At 43.2% G+C, this 22,902-nt stretch overlaps 1 protein-coding gene across 1 annotated transcript in view; it reads left to right on the top strand.

Moving 5' to 3' along the window:
- Nucleotides 1-22,902, top strand: part of CAMK1D (calcium/calmodulin dependent protein kinase ID) — a 365,679-nt gene that overhangs the window by 128,312 nt on the left and 214,465 nt on the right. Inside the window, exon 2 of the mRNA XM_087823615.1 lies at nucleotides 7,966-8,097. Within this exon, the coding sequence (XP_087679741.1) occupies nucleotides 7,966-8,097 (132 nt within the window). The remainder of the gene's footprint in view (nucleotides 1-7,965; nucleotides 8,098-22,902) is intronic.

Here is a 22,902-nt window from a genome sequence, read left to right as displayed (position 1 = left end):
TTTTTTTGGTTTTTTGGTTTTTTTGTTAATCCTCACCTGAGGATGTTTTTTCCATTGCTTTTCAGAGAAAGTAGAAGGGAGGGAAGGGGAAAGGGAAAGAGAGAGAGAGAGAGAGAAATGTCACTGTGAGAGAGACACATTGACTAGTTGCCTTCTACACGCACCCCAGCCAGGGTTGGGGAGCAAACCCAAATCTGAGGTCCATGCCCTTGACCGGGAATCAAACCCTCGACCTTTCAGCTGACACTCTGACCACTGAGCCACACTGGCCAAGGTTTAGCTCTGAGTTTTGATCTCAATATATAGCAGCAGATCTGGAGGTAAGGTGCTCAGAATAGCTCTAGGATTTCTTAACAACTAGAAGGCAAATGCCTATCTTTAGTTCCAAAACCCTTAAATGTCTGTTTTTCGCCAAGGCATCCTCAGGGCACATGGATTTTGTTCTACTTGCTGAAGGAACTTGGAAATATAAGGAATTCCCAGAGCACAGCCCCACTTCTCTTCTTTGTTGCTCACTGGTCAGATGGAGCTGGATCTCATCAATTATAGAGGGTTGGGTATCACCTTCAGGTGGGCTTTATGGCATGGACAGTCTACCATTGCAATGCCAGGATTCCATTCTTAAACTAGATAAGACAAAACAAAACAGCTTTTTTGGAGAGCCATCACTTATGAAGTTAAAACAAAAAGTATCTATCTAGAATTCTTTAGTCAATATAAAAAATGTGACTATTTTCCTTGAGTGTTGAAAATTCAGCTCTCAAAATAGTGTTTATTTCCTCCCGGGTACCTGGAGGAAGCTGCCTCAGACTAAGCTGCCTCCAGGTGATGATTTGATTTTCTTTGAAATATGAAAGAAAAAGGGGAAGGATTCAACTTTTGTAATTTGTACAGCTTATCTTCAGGAGCCAAAAATAAATACATATTTAACATTTCAAGAATAGCTTTTTCTTTGAGATTTTCAGCAATTTGTCATAGAGATTTAATTTAGATGGAAACTTGGTGTGTTTTTTTAAAAACAGAATAATATAGTTTAAAAAAATTAATTATTATGTCACAACTTGAAAAAATGCAATTTTCAAAACAATGGAATTTCATTTTAAAATACATGATTATGTATTTTCTGAAATCTATATCACAATCTAAACTTTCCTCTTTCCCAATGAATTTTACATATTTAACAAGGATGAAAGTTTATGAGGAGAAAGGTCATATCATAAATTCATAAATTTAATATTTTTAGCATCAAGACAGTTTATAGTGGGTAGCTGAAACTGGAAAGCAAAACTATGGGTAGGGATCCCACTATATATCATTTATTTTGAGGTTCTGCAGCATTGGAGAAATGTGAAACGCTAGATGGAGGGTCAGAGGAGAGCCCCAAATAATGGTGACCATCAAAACTGCCTTGTGCACCAGGTGGTGCAATTGTTGTTAGGTATGGAGATACAGAAAAGAATTAGTTAGGACTCCCACTCTCATACAGACAAGCGTATAAAGGAGCACAATGGAACATATAAGTGGGTTCTGGTAGGTGTAAGCCAAGTGTGTGGGCCACAGAATCAGGTCCTCATTCTGTCTGGTTGGGAGGCAGTTGAGAAAGCCTTCAAAGAGAAGGAAATATATCAACTGGGCCCTTTAAAATATAAATGGAATTTTGCCAAACAGAAAGAAATGGGAATTGTGTTCCAGGAAGGGGGAGGTAGGCGGGACTTGAACCAAAGCCAATGGTATGAAAGGGCATGGGAGTATTTAGGAAACTGCCAGCTGACTGATGTGGTTGGGTAGAGGAGATGCCTATATGGTGGGGTGTGTTTGTGTTGGGGAAGAAGGGTCCAGTGCTAGATGAGCTCACAAAGTTGGGGTCATGTTGAGAAGAATTTTGATTGCCATGGATAACTTGCAAAGGAGTTAAAATTTTATCCTGTGTAGATGTGAAACCTCAAAGTTTTAAGCAGGATAGTAACATAATCAGATCTTTGCAGTAGCAGGTAGGAGATAGCAGGGGAGAGATGGGCTTGCTGGGGGCAGAGGAGCCAGGAGAGAACTTAAACCAGAACAGTGGTGTAGGGATGGAGCAGACAGGCATTTGAGAGTCCTTTTTAATAGAAGACCTGAATATACTTGATGATGGAAATGAGGGAGAGGAGTGAAATAGGGTTCTAGGCTGTGTTACTGGATCTGTAGAAATGAGAGAGAATAGAAGAGAGAGAAGGTTTGAGATGAAGATACTGTTTTTTACTTTGGTTATGATGCTCTTGAGAGGCTGGTCAGGAGATTTACCTAGAAAGACCCAGTAGGCAGCTGGAAAGATGAGATTTGCACATGAGAGAGATTAAAAATTTGATAAAGGTTAGGGGGCCATGAGGAGATAAGTGGAAACTGGAAACACCTGATTTTCCAGGGGCAAGTTGTAGAACAGGATGAATGGAGGGCTGAGGGTGCAACCTTGGGGATCGTAGATGTTTGATGGGAGGAAGAGGAGTGGGTGGAGGAGAAAGAATGGTGGAAAGAGAGACTGTGTCACAGACCCAAGAAGATGAGAGAGTTTTAGGAAGGAGGTCCAGACCCTCAGATGCCACACCAAAGACCAATAGGATGAGCATAAGAAAATGCCATTGGAATGAGCAGTTGGGAGACCCCAGGTCTCCTGATTCCAGTCAAGTGGTGGTGGTGACAAGTCAGAATGTAGGGAGCAGGAGGCCTGGGTGCCAGGTGGAGCTGGCTGCCCACAGGCTGCCATTTCAAGATACAAGTACAATGCAGTCTGGCTGGAAGGCTCTAGCGTTCAGTTTTAGATGCTTGTATTTCACAGATGATAGTCAACTTGCTTTGACCTCTTTGTATTTTAAAACTTTGTAATTCTCTGTCTCAGTTTATGTTCCCAGGGAATTTATTTCTTTGGGTTGTCTGAAGGTTTTATGGGCTCTCAAATCATTTTTCTTACTGTCTTCCTTCCTGCCATCAGCCCTCTCCCAGCCTGCCTCTGGCTTCCTATCTCTTCCCACCTCCCACAGAGACACACGGACACAAACATCATTTTGTTGGGTAATTACATTGAAAGTGCCCAAACTCTTCATTCATGAGTTTCTGCTTCTGATGTTTTTAATTAGCTTTCCTGGAACAGGGAAGTATCTTCTAGTGGTTTCTATTTATTGCAAGAACAATAACAATTTATGCTAATCTACATCCCCTAAGAAGATCAGAGAGCTTTGTCTTTGGAAAGAAACCTTGAAGAAGGTAAATGAACATTGTGTTTGGCTAAAGGAGGAAGGAGGTGAATTTGCACACTCAGGGAGGGTGGCAGCTTCCCAAGATGCTGGGTCTGACCCTCTGTTGCTGTCACCTTCCAGGCTGTGAGGCAGGCCCCTAGCCAGCGGTGTGTGTCAGTTCAGCTCCGTGTGTTGAAAGGGACCTCAGAGGGGTTATGAAACCTAAACATTCTTTCTTTACCCTCACCCAAGGAATGAGGACATTTTTTCCATTGCTTTTTAGAGAGAGTGGAAGGGGGAGGGAGGGAGGGAGAGACAGAGAGAGAGGAGAGAGAGAGGAGACAGAGAAACATCCATTGGTTGCCTCCCACACCTGCCCTGACCAGGGGTGGGGATTGGACCTGCAACCCAGGTATGTGCCCTTGACCGGGAATCAAACTGGTCACCCTCCAGTATACAGGCTGATGCTCTAACCACTAGACACACAGGCAAGGGCCTAAATATTCTTTTCTGTCCATTACTACCTGTGTGATTGAGCTTCAGTGTCTTCTGTGTAATGGTGGTGAGGGCAACTTCCTGTACACTTCTTGAGGTTGTTGAATTAAATTAATTGATTTGTGCCAAAGCCCTTTGTAAATATCTAGTGTTACACAACATCTGTTACCCTACAATTATTCATAGACTTTCTTTCTCCTTTAGGGAGGTAATGAGTAAAAGGGTTTATTAGATTTTTCCGATGTGACTATCCCAGCTAATGTCATTTAGTAGAACCAACACACTTTTAATTTACTTTTATTTTTTATTGTGTTAATATATGTATAAATAACATAAAATGTACCATTTTAACTATTTTTGAGTGTACAGTTTAGTGGCATTGAGTACATTCACATTGTTATGTAACTATCGGCACCATCCTCCTCTAAAACTTTTTTTATCTTATCAGAGACTCTGTACCCGTCGAACAGTAACTCCCGTTTCCCCCTTCCCCAGCCCCTGGCAGCCACCATTCTACTTTCTGTCTATGAATTTGAGTACCTTAGGTACCTCATATATATAGGATTATACACTATTTGTCCTTTTGATATAAGGTCTTCAGGTTTCATTCATGTTGTAACCTGTGTCAGAATTCCGTTCCTTTTTATGGCTGAATATTCCATGAAAGCACATGTATTTATCCTTTTATTCATTAATGGATATTTGGGTTGTTTCCATCTTTTGGTTATGGTTAATAATGCCAATAGGAACATAAGTATATAAATATCTGTTTGAGTCTTTGCTTTCAGTTTTGTTGGGTTATATCCAAAAGTGGAATTGCAGGCTGACTTTCAGTCTGAGATGATGGGACTATATAACTTTGGCTCTGTGACTTTACTTAGTACCCATTGATGGAGACTCCTGGAGTCATAAGGGGCACCCTTGGCCCTCTGGGGCCTTCCCTGTGCCCTTTCACAGGTGCCTCATTTTCAAGCCCCCACATGCTTAGCTCACGAAGCCCTTCATGGATCTATGCCCCTTTGTCCTGCCCTCATCATGGGGTTGCAGATTGTCCATCTTTCCTGAAGTCAGGGACAAAGGTAGAGAACTCTTGATTCAGGTGCTGTTTTCTCTTGACCTCAGCTTCCTGCAGCAGCCACCAGCACTGGATCTGATGGCGACTTCTAGTCCCCTCTCATTATGTCATGGTCAAGGGGTTAGATTCACACAGAAACCTCACTTCCCACTCAGGAAGGTAATGATCCACAGAACAAGGAAGTACTTTTCCCTTATGGGCTCCTGATAGCTGCAGCTAAGCACAGGACCTCCTCTATTGGCCATAGTCTGTTACTGCTGCTGGCGGAAGTTGTGTCCTTTCACAGGATCATGAGGAAAGCGTTCCACGGACCCTCTTATGGGAGACTGTTTTATTGTAAGATTTATTCAGGTGGAAATAGAAGGCTGGCTGCCCCTTGGTTTCCAGTGTCTCATCTCTGTCTATCCCACCATAGAAATCTTGTCTTCATCAAGGCCAAAACAAAGACCACTGTCCAGAGTTTCTGTGTCATGTGAGAGCTTAGTTCGTTGGAGCCCTTGTGGTCAGCCATGGGCCCCAGGTGGCTGCTAGATCCACATGGTTCCTACAGAGAGAACATGCAAACAAACCAGGACTAGTGCGTATTACTGGGGGGGGGGGGGGGAGAAGGGCTTTGTTAGCTGCGATTATATTATCTTGAGCTTCAGAAGGAACAGGCACTCTTTTCAAACTAACCAATCAACTTCCCAAGCTTTCGCAGGCTTCTGATGGGTCCACTTCCTAAACAATCTATTACTTTCCCAGGCTAGACTGACAGGCCTCTGTGGTCATCATCTTCACTCCTATTGCTCATGCCTCATAGAAGCACCTCCCCCTGTGCCATCTTGACTTCTACTGCACATGTGCTTACCTCCCCCTGCTCTCCTGACAACCTGTACCGGAGGGAGGGCTGCTTCCTGCATGGGGAAAGGGAGGGATATTAATCCCCTTGGTGGGGCATTGCTGCTGTTCCCTGGAGTGTGTGAAGCTGTAGCTTTCTGGTTAAACCGCCTTATTTTCCCTAGTTGATTATGCTTAATAATGTCTAACTCCCTTTGCTCCCTTTCTTTTTTAATATCTCGCTACCTAGCTAACATTACCATTCATACAGATCCTGAAGGGGCAGGAGTGTGAGTGGATGCAGAGTGGGGTCTGCCAGCAGTTCTCCATCAGAGCTCTGGCAGTTTGGTTGCCACTGCTAAAGGGCTTTTCTACCTTCTGGAAAATTGACTTAGTAAATCCAACAGACTCAGGAGAGAAGCCACTATGGTATCATCAGCATCAGGGACCCAAGTGGCAAATAGGGAAACTGAAAATGAATGCATGGGGTTCCTCACCCATGGTTTTAGGATCCTGGTCTTTCCTTACTGATCTTTCTTCTCTCCAACATAGTTCTTATTCTGCCTCCTGGAGGATAACAGGAGGGACCATGTACATAGTTGTCCGCAGTGTCTTTCATCTAAGAACCTTCAATCACTTTGAGATGAATCCTTCTGGGTCTGTCTGTGAGACAGAGCCAGGGAGAGGGACAGCTCCTGGGTTGGGGGGCTCCCTGAAGTCATACGAATTGGTCTTTTTGGGCAAAAGTTGTTGACAGTGACCAAGTGTTACTGGGAATATCCTATTACATATATCACTCTGTGATAAACCTGTTGTGGGTTTTCATGTATTACTATTTCATAATTGCCCTGCTGGCTGGTTCCATGTGAGGCATGTGGTAGTGTGAGGGGAGAATCCTACTTGGCCGATTATTTGTGGATCTGGGTAGAACGCCTCGGGTCTGACATTTTCCACTTGGTTCTGCTGTGGAATGCCTGTCTTCTGCCCCTCAGGTTTATGTAATTAGATACAGACCTTGAAGATAGGCGGACTTCTCTCATGGGAGTTAATGTTCCAGTAGGAACGCTGTTCTAAACACTCAGTTAATTGTACTAAGTGGAGTGAATTTCTCTCACTGGAAAGGATTTTAAAAATATCTGTTTGCCTTCCTTTGGTCCATGACAGATGCATATCCCTTCAGATGGGGAAGGAGAGGGAGAGAAAAGTATGTTTTCCTTGCTTAGGCATCTCTTTGAGGTTGACTGAAGAACAAAGACCCCTAGGGCATGGGTATTGGGATGACAGTGGTCCTTCTAGTGGTTTCTTTTGATGCAGGAGGAGTTGTCTCTCATCATAACTGTGTAGAAGCCATGTTCATTGTCTCTCTGAGGATAGAAGAGAAAGTCTAGGGATAGAGAATGACTCAGTGGTTTGTGGTTTTCCTTGACCTGTGTGCACAGGTCCAAGTCAGTGAGATCTGGAATGGACAGTGGAGGAGCCTGTTTTTTGTTTCAGAGTCATTGGGGGATATTCTGCCCCCAGCCCAAGCACAGCATCCAGGCACTATCTGTGGGTAAATACAGGAGGTGGCAGGGGTGGGTGGGCAGGGGGACAAGGTGGCCAGTGAGGTACTGGCTCCAGGGCTCACTGACCACAGGGGACATCTCTGGAGACATGGGCTGTGTTGACTCAAGTCCTGGTTACATTTTCAGCTTATTGCTCTGCCCTTGCAGAGTTAAATTTATATTTTCAGGCTGGAAAGTCTCTCCCACTCAGGGCATCATTTGTGTCTTTGGCTGGTTTAATAAAGAAAGAAACTGCTTATTGAAAACTTTCGTGCCCCTCCCTAGCAATTAATTAACTGGGTGCCAATAACACATGCTGCACTAACACACTGTTTTTTTAGTCACATCTTTACCTATCTGTGAGAATTAAATGTTTTTGAAGTGCTCTGAAATTTTCTTGGGATGAAAGGGCCTGTGAGGACTCTTAGAAATTTTAGTATGACTTCTGGTCTCCTTGGGTGTGGGGTGCTGACAGCTTCAGATGGACACGATCTTCCTCGGTAGGAACCTTGCTGGGAACTTCTCTGTTCCCAAGTGGCTGCTACAGTGTTGTTCTGCAGGGTGGCAGGTGTCACCAGAGGCACCCAAACCCATGTGGACAGCCATGTGTCCCTTCACATGAGGATACATTTGTGTGTGTATGTGTGTCTTTGCATAAAGAAGTTTGGTCGGGGGTGGTGCTGAGCAATAAAGTAACAGTAATGCTGGTGGTCGTTTGCATCGCTGTTACTGCTCAAACTTTGGCAGTGGGATTAGAGGAGCCTTTGGAACCCCTAACTCCTGAATCTAAACCACTCTTTTTCTCCCTCTTTCTTTACAGCGGGGCATTTTCTGAAGTGGTTTTGGCTGAAGAGAAGGCAACTGGAAAGCTCTTTGCGGTGAAGTGCATCCCTAAGAAGGCACTGAAGGGCAAAGAAAGCAGCATAGAGAATGAGATAGCCGTTCTCAGAAAGTAAGTCCAGGAGGCATGGCCTTCTTCCCTGGCTGCCTTGGGATTATCCATCTCTAGTCCAAGGGAGGGAGAAGGCTGTGGGTGCTGGCCTCCCAGAGTTCAAAGAGGGTGATCAGGACTGGCAGGCGGGGGTCAGTGGACTCTGTCAGTGACGACTGACTGTGTTTTCTTTGAGAGCAATTTTCAACTATACGTAGTATGTCTTATAACATTTGCAGCAGTATTTGAGGTGGTTACTTTTTCCCAAGATCACAGCAGTCAAGTAGACTTGGTTTTGAACTCAGACCCTGACATGCACGCTAGCTGGTGACCTTGGGCCAGTCACTGAGCTCTGAGCTTCCTCTGAAATGAAGTGAATACCTTCTCCCTACATGTGGCCTGGGAATTTAGTGAGATGGTGCTTCACAAGTGTTTGTACAGCGCTTCCAGTAGCACCTGCTACATAGTAAGTGCTCAGTAAAGGGAAGCTGCCACCACACTGTTGCTAGTGTTGTTATTGTTGTTGCTTTATTTTATAAGGAGATGAAGCTCAGGGAATAGAGTCACTTGTTCAGTGCCTTGCAGAGCCTGGAATGCCAGCCCCACCAGTGTTATTTCCACTCTTTGACGGGTCTTCCACTTCCCGCCACACACATGGCACCCAGGAAGTTCCATACAGTTCACTATTTAAGTGTTTCACCTCTTCATTCAGTTTTATTTTTGCTCCCCATGTGTAATAGAACCAAATCAAGGTCTCATCTTTAGCATAATGGCACACACAGAACCATTCCAATGTGGCTGGACCCACCCAAAAGAGGACCTTTCATTAATGCAGTCCCCATCATGATTAAGCATCCCCTGTGCCTCGCAGGGTTTGGAGGAACACACCCTTATATGGCACCTGTTTTTGCCTATTTGGAGTGTATCTGAGCATTCTGCTATGAAATTTTAAAGAACTTCTATTAATAAAAGATGTTAGAAATATCCTTGAAATTTTTGGGGTTTGGAACCAGCATAGAGCATGAATCCTGTCCAGATAAGCAAAACAGAATGGGAACAAGCCTTGTAGGGCCTTAAAACAAAATGTCACCCCCACACATTCTTCCTGAGTAAGCCACCCTCCCATTCTTTCTTAGGGACCAACAGTGCCCTTTGAATGATGCTTTGCTCAATCAGTACAAACCCAGCGCCACCGAGGTTGTCGGGAGGGTTCGTCCTGTTCTGTATCACATGTGATGTGTATTCCAGAACAGATGGGTCTGAATAGTTCTTTAGTGTAAGGGTTTTACTTATTTGTTTGGTTGCTTGGATGGTTTCTAGGTTTCCTGGATTGTCTGTTAGGGACCCAGAGAGTTTCAGATTGCCCAGTGCAGGACTACATGAAATGACTCCATGGGAGAGAATTGTGGAAAACAAATTACATTAGTATCAAGCAGGAAAACATTATGTTAATGAAACATTTATTTAAATTGCTCGTTTTTCAGTATGAAATCAGCAGTTGGAGAGGAGGGTATTTGCTAGGTATTAAGCTGCTGCTGCATTGCAGATATTTGACATTTTAGATGAAATACTAGGTGGGCCCAGAGCCTTACAGAGGTTCTACTTTGGGCACGGGGCTGTCTTCTGCTAAATCAAGGATGCTTCCTTTATTTTTATGTGACTTCTTCATTGGCTTAGAAGCCACAAATCCAAGGAAGTCAGTTTCCATTCCCAGTGTTATTTTTCATCTATATGGCAGGGGACATGGAGGTAGACTTCATATGTGATGTTGGTTATGCCACAGTCATTCTGCTTTAGTTAGTGTCTCCACCCTGCGCCTCACGCGAATAATCGTCACTGCCAGGAGAAGGAGCTTAAAACAGCGAGGGCTAGGGACTGGGAATAACTCACTTTGATAGTTTCACACTATCAGCTTTTGGAATATCTTGAAACATGACTCGTCTTTCAGGAATACAGAACAGAGAAATGATTTCTCAGGGGATAAGAAGGTGATATATCGCCAGAATTCGTTTATTTTTTGGTCCTCTACAAATGACTCGCATGTGGACTAAGAGGCAGTTCCGCATCATAAGCAGCTGAAAGCAAAGGATCAGAGTTGTAAAGAATCTCAGTTGTTGGAACACCGTCATTGAAACATTCATTCATTTAACCAATATTTATTCAATTCCTATGCATCAGCAGCCTTGCTAGACACTGAGGTTATAAGATAAAATACAGTCCTTGCTCTTGGGAATTCATAGTTGTTACTAAATAAGTGCCATAACAGATGCTGTGAGAGAGGTTTGATCAGGGTCTCAAGCGCAGAGCTGTCCAGTTTTTTCCTTTTGGGTGAGAGTGAGGAAAGGTTTTGTGGAGGAGGTGGGCCCAGAAAATGAGAATATTTTGCTGGGAGCAGAAAGGCAGAGGGACATTCCACCAGAAGGAACAGTCCAAACAGAGGTAAGTAGATGGGAGGCAGGCTGGTGTGCTGGGAACTCCAATTAGCTAGCTCATCAGACTGGAGCAGAGGGTTCAAGGTGAGGTGGAGGAGACCTGAGGTTGGAGAGGTCAGATTGGGGGGGGATTGTTTACCCCACTTTGACCTTGAATGTCACTCTGTAGACTGTAGGGAGCCAGTGAAAGTTTTTAATGAGAGGGACAGTGTGATCAGGATTGTTTCATAAAGATTACTGTGGCAGAACATAGAAGGACAGATTGGAGGGGGCAAGACTCAGTATAGGGGGAGCAGTTAGGAAGCCACTGGTGGAGTCCTATTTAAATAGAAGCTATGGGTTGAGACAGAAGAGACAAATATGAGTGTGTGCGCAAAATCGAATCTCTAAGACTTAGGGATTTGGAAGCAGTGGAGAGACAGTTGAGGGGAGATAGGATTCTAGAATAACTACCAGGTTTCCGATTGGATAACTGGGTGGATAATGATCTTATTAACTGAGATAAAACATACAAAATAGGAGGGCAAGTGATGAGTTCTGATGTAGGCAGGCTGAGTTTTAGGGTTTTTAAGATGGCCAGGTGGAGATGACCAGTTGACTATGGCGGTCTGGAACTCAGCTGTGATCTAGGCTTGCTAGATGTTTAAGTTTTTGGAAACAACATAAAAAAAATTATTTGGTACTTTCCATTATAGATAGGGTTCCAGATACCTGCTTTGTTCCAAATTCTGCCATATACCCTGGTCATTTGTATATTTCCATGCTATTTTTCACCCAGGTAGGCCAATCTGAGAGACTGCTTGCCCTCCTATGTGCTGAATTTATTGCAGGATGAGAGATTTATGTATTTCATGGGATTAAAGTAATTAGCTAATGTATCCTTAAGGATGTCTTTATACTTGTTCTGAAAATAGTTCCAAAATGAATCTTCTTCTTGATAAGTAGATATTAAACCAAGCTCAGAGGGAATCAGAAGTGGTAGGCATCGTGGAGGGCAGGTGCTGTGCAGCAGAGAGCTGCTGGTCTGACTTTGGCATTCAGGGGCAGGATCTATATATTTCAGCACAAGCATTCTCAGCAGAATGGTTAGCTCTGGTCCCAGGGATGGAGTATTTTATGCACTAGGGACTGTCACATTATCAGTGTCATATGCCTTAGTTAAATTATAGAGCTTATAGCCCTAGCTGGTTTGACTCATTGCTTAGAGCGTCGGTCCGCGGACTGAAGGGTCCTGGGTTAGATTCTGGCTGAGGGCTCATACCTCAGTTTGTAGGCTCAGTCCCCGGCTCTGGTTGGGGTGTGAGCAGGAGGCAACCAACTGAGGTGTCTGCCTCACATTGATGTTTCTCTCCCTCTCCCTTCCACACTCTCTGAAAAGCAATGGAAAAAATAGCCTCGGGTGAGGATTAAAAAAATTATAGAGCTTATAGTTTCTGTGCTATTTTTTATTTAGAGGGCAGACTCTATCCAAATCTAATTTTAAGACAACACATATAACATTTTTTGAGACCTAGAAAGGCAAATATATAAACAGTCTGTATTTAAGTGAGAGATGAAGAGAGAAGGAAATGCATAAAGCTGGAAAATGGGAGATGAGAGAAGTAACACAAGTGAATCTAGAGTAGCTATTTTCCTAATAGTTGGGGAGACTGAGGCTCAGACTGGTGAGACTGTCTGCATGACACATGGCACCAGAATTCAATACCCCGTTCTAATGGTTACCTTGTAGGCTGCAGAGGTTATCTTCCCCAGAAAAGGGGCCTGGGTAGGAACTACTTTTAAATTGTGTGCTCTCCACCTGAGTACACGGGAGTCTCAGCTAATGCTCTCTGCCCTTTTCTCTCTAAATCAGTGGTTCTCAGCCCTGGTTGCATATTAAAACCATCTGAGATGCTTTTCAGAACATCCTGATGCCCAGGCCCCATCCTAGACCAGTTGAGGTAGAATTGGAAGTTCTGGTGGGCACTGGAAATTTTACAAAGCAACCTCCCCCTCAATGATCCCCCCCTCTAACCTCTCCCCGCTGCTGTGATTCCAGCATGTGGTCAGATCAGTGCTGAGAACAGCTCGCTAAGGCCCTTGCCTCTTGATCTCACCGCCCAGGGAGTGAAGCTGCTCTTCATGTGTCCAGGGTGTAGAAAGATGTGTACACACACAAACACACCAGATATGTTTCCTTTAGGTGAGAGGTTCCATTTAAAGGAGCTGTGCTTCATTGTCAGAAAGGGGGATTGGCTTGAGCCCACCATCCCATCAGAGGGGCAAAGGCACCAGCCACAGGCTGAGTCAAGAGCTAGAACCAGGCTCTTTGAGGCTGGTATTGGGGTTGGTCAAGTCAGCATGACTAGGTGCTGAGCCCACTATCAGAAGGGAGTCAGAGCTGCTGAAGGTAGCTGAATCCAAAGCCCAGGATTGCATGTGGCCCGGGTCAGCATGATGGTAGGAAGTGTGGTGGGGCTTGGCTTTCTAGAGGGAGAATGAATCGAACACCTTACCCAGATGAGAGCAGGACTTCAGAGGCCTGGGCGTTTCTTGCAGTAGTAACTTGGTTCTCTGGTTCTCTTAGACTAGACATGCTTCTCTCCGTGCGGACCGACTAGAGGGAAGGCAACTTTAGCACCCAAAGAAGAGGACAACTGGTTTTGTATTAAGTTACAGCCTTCAGAGAAAGACTTCTCTGTAGATGAGCTCATTTAAAGCTGGCTTACTTCAGCTCCCTCAGCTTTGTTCTGATGGCAGGCTGGCCCGGTTCACTTGTTGAAGTCACTGCCAAGTGCCAGTTTATTGTGTATGTTAGAGAAACATACGCTTCAATAGAAATTCATCGATTCGGGGTGAACAAAACCACTTTTCAATGACTGAATGAAAATGGCTGAGCTGGTAAAGCTGATACTTGAGTTTCTCAGGCACCAATACAGCTGTTTAAGGATCTATCTGACCTGCCTAGAAGACAGCGTTCTAACATAGAGACCTTTTGTCTTGAAAGCTAGTTTTGGAATTAAGGACACAGGCAGGAAGTGTGCAGTATAATGGTTAGAGGCCATAAGATAACAGATAGGGAGGCAAGTGTATATTTTACAATCCTAGAACCCTTACTGCAGGTTTCCTTTATTTTGAGAAAAAAACCATGCAATTCAAGTAAAACAGGGTTGCGAGATACAGTAAGTTATCTGATGGTGGTTTTTGTTGTCATTGTGTGTGTGATCAAAGTCAGTCTTGCCATGCTTGGAACATGCATGTGTGGGTGTGTCTGCTGAAGGACACCAGGCCCCCTGGAATGTTGCCACAACCCTTCTGGACCTGTTTAAACCAGGCTCTAATATGAAAGCCTCAAATCACAGAGAAGGGCGACATGCTTCTTTGTGGCTCTCCCGGAGACCTGACTTCAGTCTTGCCTGAGTTGGGGTACTTCCTCGTCTTTAGCTCCGCACCTCTATTTCTGGGATCCCTGTGGATCTGACTCCTAGGTAAGGAGCCTCTCCCTGCCAGGCAAACAGTAAACTCAACTTTGCTCAGCCACCGTTGGTGGTTCTGTTTATTTCATATTAACAGTGTGTGTGTATGTAAGGAATAAAATGGGTCTGATGCCAGTGCAGCTTTACAGCCAGAGAGGATACAGTTGGTGCTTCCAGGAGGCCTTCCTGTGGTGCTTTGTCCACAGCAGATAGTCCAGGAATATTATTAATCTGATTTGAGACCCAGAATCAGTGCACTTTTATTCGTTCTATTGGTTGCTTGGTCATTTCTTACAGAACTCCAGGAATGGTAGAAAAATAGAATTGTTGGCATCCCTTCCTACAAAATGGGGACGTTTAAATTAGCCTGAGCAGGCATGTGGGCTTTTCTATCTGGTGACCACAAACCTCTGGAGCCCCTTGTGGTAAGTGTGGAAGTTTGTGTGCCTCCCTGTCTTCAGTCCTGGCTCCCACAACATGATAGAAATGGGTGTGTAAATGCACGTCTGATGTTGACCGTCTCAGCCTTCATTGCCGAAAGTCACCTGCTTGATGGAATTCACACTCCTTTGAAACGAGCCCTTGCTTTGTGATCTTGCTGTCTAGTGTTCACCTCCTCACCCCTATACCCCATGTTTCAGTTTTGTTCCTCCCAAAGGAACAGATGAATCCTGAGCAGATGATTCAGGCCTCTGCCTCTCCCACCCTCTCCTTCCTGCTTCAACAGGCTAAGCCTCAGTTTGAGATACCCCCTCCAGGAATCCCCCTTGATTGTCCCTGCCTGGGTGACCGCATGGCACCAAGTTTACCTCTTTCCCTCCTGACTCTGCTGCGAGGTCTACTTCCAGAGATTGTAGATTTCCTGAATCTAGTCCTGACAGCGCTAAAGGCAGATGGTGAGCATGGACCCCAGGGGTGGGTGAGGGGATCATGTGATAGTAAGGAGGTGAGGAGCACTGGGCTTGGGCACTGACTAAGCAAGGAGGCGTTAGCATAAAGAAGAAATCCATGCTGACTTCCAGTGCTCTCTGGCTGTGGCGACCCAGGGGATGGTGAGTCCATCAGCCAGTATGGGGTGTTCTAGAAGAGGAGGCCATGTGTGAGGGGAAGATGGTTCTCCCATGGCAACAGAGCAGACTTAAACCTAGTCTGGCTGTTCCTACCACCTTTTATGCTATATATATGCCTCTGTAGATATTTAGAGTAGTTGAAGAAACAGTGTGTTTTATCACACTTCTAGAAAGAGTGCCAGTTATTTGCATGCTTGTCTCCATGTGCTGTCTCTCATCTAATCTGCCTGTGTGTGGGGGGAGTTCAGTCCTTGTGTGGATTACTTGGTGGTTTAAATTCCTCTAATAATATATCTTGACAAATGTTTTTCCGTCCTATGAATTACTTACCTAGTGATTTATACAAATTTCACTTAAGTAATTCCAACAGAAGTTTATATATATATTTTATAGCCTAATATTCCTAAAAAGTCAGAATAGCTTAGATGGGAGGATCACACATGAAAGAATAAGTATAGGGAGTCCTGAGTTGGCAAATACAGAAAAAGAAAGAAATATATACCAAATGTTTCTGTTTCTTTTCTGTTAAACTTTAGGTTGTGTCAATTCTATTTTCTACCTGGTTTTGGCATTATTTATATGTGTAGATAAATGATTTCAGTGAAGTTTTATTTATGACTCATTATCTAGTTTAAACTATATGTAATTTGATGAATAAATTTTATTTTACAAACTTCAAGTCCAGGGTTATCATTTGGGTGGTTTATACAGTTACCATTTTAAAGCTGTGTAACTGACTTTCCTCCCCAAAGTCAGCTTAAAATTGAGGTCAGATCTTAAGTAACTGGTCTGAAGTTTTTAGGAAATATACCATGAATGGAATAATTTCTAAAATAGTAGTTGCATGGAATTTGATAAATGGGATCCATTTTTAACCATTTGCATTTTTCTTTCATAAATATTTCAAAAATAGTGTTTATTATATGATTCAGACATGTAGTAGATATCACTGGGGAATGCAAATACATGTAAAGATATTTGTAAACAAATACAGTGTTGTGATAGATGTGTTTTCATTCTTGTGAAGGCTGCAGGACTGATGTGCTAAATATACACACATATAAATGTGCATATATTACACACAATATATGCATATACAGATATACATATATGTACATACATGTGTATATACACACATAGACACATTTTAAATACATTTCAGTTATTTTAGGTCTTGCCACTGAAGATCGAAAAATTCTTTTTGCTTTATTTACTAAATATGTCCTCATGCTGTCAAAAATCTGCTAATTACCTAAATAAGATAATAAGGCATATGAAAAACCTTTAAAATGTTCAAGTGTTAGGGGTTATGCAGATCTTAGGCATTACCCCTCTCATCATACTCTCTCTGTGGAGAGGTAAGTACAGAAACTGCTCTCTATTTTATAGGAGGAGAAACTGAGGCACAGAGTGTTGTTTGGGTGAGTGATGGAGCTGGGGAGGCGGCAGAGAGCTTCTTATTTGCAGAGCTGTTCTTTGTCTTTTAGGGTGCCCAGCCTTCCCTTCTATTAGGAAATGCTGTCGGAACTTTGGACCCTCTTAGAACAATGATAGGAATCCGAAATCATATGCTTCCCAATGAATAGTAAGAAATAGTTGCCATTACATCCCAATAGATGTCAGTAGATATTAATAGATGGATTGAAACAAGTGTTAATTAAGTAAATTGATAGACACAACTCTAAAATCTGAATTCAGTCTTTTGTCCCAACTTAGTCACCAGAAATCTACAGCAGTTTTTAATCCTTTGAGATTTTAAGTACAGATATTCTCACTTTGTCATAATTTAGAAACTAACTGGGACTCCTACTACAAGCATTGTTTTATGTAATCTTCACAATAAAGCTATGAAGTGGATATTATTATCCACATTTACAGACGAGGAACTGTGACTTATGTAAGAAATGTTCAAAGGCCACATAAGTAGTAACAGGTAGAGCAGGAAGTCAGACCCAGGCCTCTCTTTTCCATTATGATTTGTTCCTTCTGGTGTCTCCATGTTGTCCCTTTAAGACAGGGCCAGGGAGTCTTGATGTAGGCAACAGCCCACTGCATATCGGGGTGCTCAGTAATGGCAAAAGAACAAATCTCTAGTTGTCTCTTGTTTAGTGCCATTAGAGAGGCAGTGTAAAATATTGGTGAGGACCTGAGAACCAGCCTGCCTGTTTTCCTCTGACTGTACCGCTTAGAAGCTGTGTTACCTTAGACAAATCATTTCAACTCTGTGCCTCCGTTGCCAGGAAGATGGGGGATGATACCAGTACCTGCATCACATAGTTGCTGTAGGGATTAGGGAAGTAATGCATTAAACAGCGCCTGGCACATAGCATGCGCTCTCCAAATGTTTGCTGTTTATATTATTGTACGTGTCCTGGGGACGTCTTGTCAGACAGTGGGAAAGGGGAGAAGCTGCCTTCCCGGAAGTCAGTCACACACATATTGCCTCTTTGCAGGGTGCCCTGCCGGGGCCCAGGGAAACCCTGCTGGCAGAGTACGCAGTGCCAGCAGCAGTGAGGTGAATGGCCTCCATCCAGCAGAGAGAGAACCGCAGTGATAATACCCAGTGTAGCTGCAGAGTTGTCAAGAATCTATCAGCTCTACTATTTTTCTTGCTGAAGAAAAACTATGACAACTTCTGCTCTTCTTGTCTGTCTTGCTGTCTGCATTCCCTAACATTAGAATCACAGAGCATTAGCACAGAAGGAGCTTAGGGATCTTGGCCCAGCTCTCTTGATTTCCAGATGAAGAAAGAGGTTACGTGACTGGTCCAAGGTCACAGACCTAGCTCTGGTGGACATGCAGCCAGAACTATGGTTCCTGCCTCCTGATTCAGGATTCTTTCCACATAACCATGTTGGCTCTCTTGCACAGCATCCCTCAGGAGAGTGCAAGAAAATGACTCTTCCTCATGTTTACAAGACCCTTTGGTATGTGGGGAAGGGAGAAAAGACTCTACTGGGTAGCTTGGCCAGATCCCAGGATGGGATATTGAATCTGTTTCCAACATTCCCCTGGTGATTCAATTAGACCTGCTGCTGTTTCCTGCCCCCTGTCCTGAGGATGTAGCATTGCTGCAGGCTGTGCTTGCTCCGTGTCTCTGGTAATCTGGAATTCACTGGAAAGGAGCTCAGGCCAGCCTCACTTAGGGCCTGTGTTAAAGATCAGCACTGGAAGGCTTATTCCATTTCAGGTGCGTTTGATGACGCCAGTTTCTTGTCAATAGAACGGAGACAGCACTTCTCAGAGGTGCAGTAGGAAGAAGCCAGCTACAGACTGGAATAATTTAGAAAATATGGAAAGTGCTACTCTGGGGAGAGGTTATAATCCCGGAAGACATTTTCCACTCTCCGTACCCAGCTGCCGACCAGGGAGGTATGCTGGACACCTGAGTGCTGCTCCTGTCCCTCCTTGGCTCTTTGTGATCCTGTGTCTTCTCTGTGCCTTCCTGGGATATTCTAGAAACACAGGCTGGGGGGGGGGGGGGGGGCGGCTGCCTTCTCATGCACTCCCAGGGACATCAGAGTGGGTTTGAGGGACATTGGGTCATCCTGAGGGTGGCCAGGGTAGGGAAGCCACTGAGCAGAAGAGCCTGAGGTGACCACTGAGAAAAGGTACCATTTGTGAAATAAAGCCACCTATTCAAGAAGCCCCAGAATTGTCCTCAATAACTTTTTCCTGAGTATAAAAGTAAACTTAAAGAAGTTTTCATTCAAGCATTAGATAGTCTTTCTAGTGAGTCTCCTTGCTGGGGAACAAAGGGATAATGTAGCCATTTCTTTAAAATGAATGCTTTCCTGGATCAGGTTAAGTTTGTTTGTTTGAATTGTATTACCACAAATCCAAACCGGGATTCCCTAGCTGTGAAGTCTTGTGTGTTATTGTGTTCATTTGTTTATTTGTTGTTTGTTTAATTCCAGTATTACTCCCTCTAGGACAAAGCAATTTGATACAGTCACTGGGAGGGTGGCCCAAAGGATGACAGAGTGCAGGTGTAGTGCAGTGCCTCAGGTTTTGGGCCAGTGTTAGTGATATCTCATATAACATTAAAACTTGGGAGGCAAGTTCATTTGTGGTTCATCTTGTTTAACTGCATAAAGGACCCATTTTCTATTGGATTTAGGACATAGCACATTGTAAATGGGCCCTGGGAACTTCCCACCTGTTTTTACTCAGGTTTTCTTTAAAGCTGTCAATAGAATGGTTGAAACTTTGATTGACTTGTCCTTGGGCCCAGAGTGAGTTTCTTTTTTTTCCTTGTACTGCTTATTTCTTTAAAAAAAATTTTTTTAAATTGATTTCAGAGAGGAAGGGAGAGGAGAAGAGAGAGAAACATCAGTGATAAGAGTCATTGATTGGCTGCCTTTTACATGCCCCCACTGGGGATGGAGCCCACAACCCGGGCATGTGCCCTGACCAGGAATCGAACCTTGATCTCCTGGATCCTAGGTCGATGCTAAACTGCTGAGCCATGCTAGCTGGGCACAGTATTTCTTAAAACCTTGTAGAAGATTGTAGGAATAATAATAGGAATAAGTCAGTAAGCTAAATTTGATCCACCAACAGTATCATGAATAAGTACCTTATTGTCACAGAAAAAAAAGTGCTCGCTGATATAATTTCCTGGAGAAATATGGCAAGTTGTTTTTATTTTATAAAACATAGTCATTTAATTAAGTGACACAGTATTTCATTATGCAGACATGGATACTATAGCTCATTTAGGCAGTTTGGGGACAGTCCTTATTAAGTTTATTATTAAGTCTATTATTCAGTTAATGTAACTTTCCCAAAAAGATAATATCCTTCTTTAAAAAATAATTTTGAATGAGTGTTTTTCTCTTTATAATGACCAGTGTTAAGCAGTATAGTGCAAACTTCTGAGTGGAACTCTGTTCTGAAGAAACTGCTTACACAAGAATTATGCCTGAAATATCCAGTTTATTGCTGAGTCAGAAGAATAGATGGCAGCTAGACTTTTCAGAGTATATAGTATTTCAGACTCCTGTGTTCTCTGTACTCTAGTTTAGTTAGTGTGGACATTTTATCTCCTTTTGCAGTAATGAGCTGCATTCACTTACTTGCATAAAGCATAATTTTTAAAATGAAATAGCCAGTAATATCAATATATCATTTAGATTTTTTTCATTATATCTTTTTTGAATGGTATTATCTACTACATTTATTACATAAAATCCTGTTATTTTGAACTTGGTCTACTCAAGGTACAGATCCAGTTGAAATTTATCTTTTCTAATACTCTGAAAAAATGTGTGGTGAGCATATGATTGAATGAAAAACACTTATGATGGTATTTCGAAAACCTACCTAGGAAAATGAATATTTTAAAGTTCTTAAAACCATTGTGCTAAATGTCAGTGGTAATTACCTTTTCATCTAAATAGATGTTGCAGTAATCCGGATAGCTGTAGGTTCAACAGTCTATAAGTACTTGAAATAAGTCAACTCCCTTTAAAAATAGTTTATAGCTCAGATTTCTAAATAATTTAGATTTGTGTTTTTCTAATTATTCTGAATTAGAGAGCTCTTAAATCTGCTTAAGAGGGATGCATCATACTTCCAAGATTGTTGATATTTTCATAGCCTTGATTTCTTTTTTCTCTCCCTCTTTAAGATAAATGAGGAGAGGAGTGGTTGCATATAGACTCCCTATGGCTGTGTTCATGTCTCCTAAGCCTGGAGTGCACTTCCTCCCACTGGTCTGTTCTCAGTTGGGGGCCAGTCTTCTGGGCCCTTTGCTGCTCAGAGTGTGGTCCTCAGACTAGCAGCATCAGCATCTCCAAGGAGCATGATAGACATGCAGGCTATCGGGCCCCACCCTGGACCCTCTGAATCCAGATGTGCAACTAGAACTTCAGGTGATTCTTGTGCACACTTCCCCCGAGAAGCACTGTTCAAGGAAACTGACCTTTGGAAACCAAGATATTTAACTGCCCCTTCTGTGTGCTCCAGTAGCATGTGGTGTTTTCTTCCCTTGTAACACTTGTCACAATAGAGAGGAATTGCTCATTTCCTTCTTTCTTTCTAACTGTATTGAAAGCTCCTTGAAGAGAGGGATTATAGCTGAGCTCTGAATGCATTTCTGGTGCCTGGCAAAGTCCCTGCTACATAGTAGGTGCTTCATATGTTTTTGTTGAATTGAATTATACCAGTTTCACAGGAGGAAAGAATGAGGAACATGATATATATTCCCTTCCCTCTTAAAAGATCAGAATACTTTATTTCCTGAGTATTTAAAATCTTCAAGTATTTTAAAAACATAAGTATATGTGTCCTAACAAAAATGTTTTGAGAGTGGCCAATTTGTACTCATTTCTAAGATGGAAATTGGCACTAAAAACTTTAAAAAAAAAAGTTTCCATATAATATGTTAAATCCCTACCAGAACTGGCCCAGAATTTCCAGTTTTGTTGTCAGTTCTCCTTGGATGGGACACTAACGCTCTCTTTTAAAATGTCGACTGCAGTGGGAAATGTGTGAACGGCATACCACAGACACACCCTTAGTGTTTAAAATAATTCTGGTTAAGGTTTGTCTCTCATGTCTATAGCTTCTCCAGAATTTTAAATATGAAGAGACAATATTTATTAATGGCTCTAAAGTTTCAGTGACTAAACTGCTTTCTGGAAAGAAACTTGCAGTATTTTGAGCTGAATTAATAGAGTCATTTATTTCTTGAACCTTGCTGATCACTGTAGTCACACTTTCAAAGTGAACAGAACCCTGCTCACACTTTAAGGAGCTGATCATTGGGGCACGGAGCCTTCCCAGAACACCCAACAAGTGTGCATAAAAGTGGCCTGCACATCTTTAGGGCAGTGCAGGTATTTGGCAGAGGGACTCAGGAGAGGAACCAAACGTTGCCACTTGGTGAGTCAGAAGAAGGTGGCATTGGAGTGACCTCGGAGGATGGGTAGGTAGGCTTTTCTGGGATGGAGGTAGGGGGAAGGGGAAATATCTCAGTGGATGGAACAGCTTGAATAATTACAGACAGAAAGAGATGAAAAGTGGGGGATGAGTTTGGCCTGGCTGGAGTGTTTGAGAAGATGCAAGTGAGCAGGAACAGGGAAGATGGGTCAAAGCACAGAGATGCTTACCTGTGAGGCTAAAGGGCTTGTACTTCATCTTTGAGACAGTGGGGTGGCCACTGAAGAATGTTGTATAGAGGAGGGCTGGGAAGGAATGTTGGGAGGATTAAGGATGACTGCTGGGGTGGTATAGGGTAAAGGCAGATTAGAGCCATGTCAGAATAGAGGCAGAGACTACCTGATTGTGAAATTCCTGGCCAGAGGGGCGCAGCCCTAAACACCCCCACGCACCTTGCTTAAGACGCTAAGGATGAAGACTCAATGAAGCTCTGCAGGTTCGGGGAGGTAAGGGGTGAGGTAGGTGAGATTTCAAGTCTGAGTGACCTGGAAAGTTCAGGGACCAAGAATAGAAGTAGAAGTGAAGAACATGGCAGGGCACTGTGCCATATGTATGGATATCTTCCTTTCCTTCCAACAGGATATCTAATGACAGAATTAATTAATATGAACCCCAGAAGCCTGAGAGAAATGAGGCTAGGCTGGAAAGCAATCAGGCCCAGGCCTGTAGCACTGCATCGAAAACAGTACTTGTTTCAGTTAGTGATGCCTGCAGGTGAGTGATGTGCTGGGGCCCAGATGTCAGGCAAGGTAGGAGAGTGAGAGGGCATGATGGAAGTGCAGAGCTTTTACCAAAATGCAAGGCTGATTTACATGGACACACATGAAGAGACTGGATATTGTGTTGGTGTATTGTGGTTAGCATTGCACAAATTAGGACAAAAATTTAGCTTCTGAGGTAGGTCATAATTATAGCCTGGATTTT

The sequence above is a fragment of the Miniopterus natalensis genome, chromosome 1 (genome assembly GCF_054644295.1).
Source record: "Miniopterus natalensis isolate mMinNat1 chromosome 1, mMinNat1.hap1, whole genome shotgun sequence".
NCBI classification, from domain to species: Eukaryota; Metazoa; Chordata; class Mammalia; order Chiroptera; family Miniopteridae; genus Miniopterus; species Miniopterus natalensis.
This window is presented reverse-complemented; position numbering and strand designations above follow the sequence as displayed.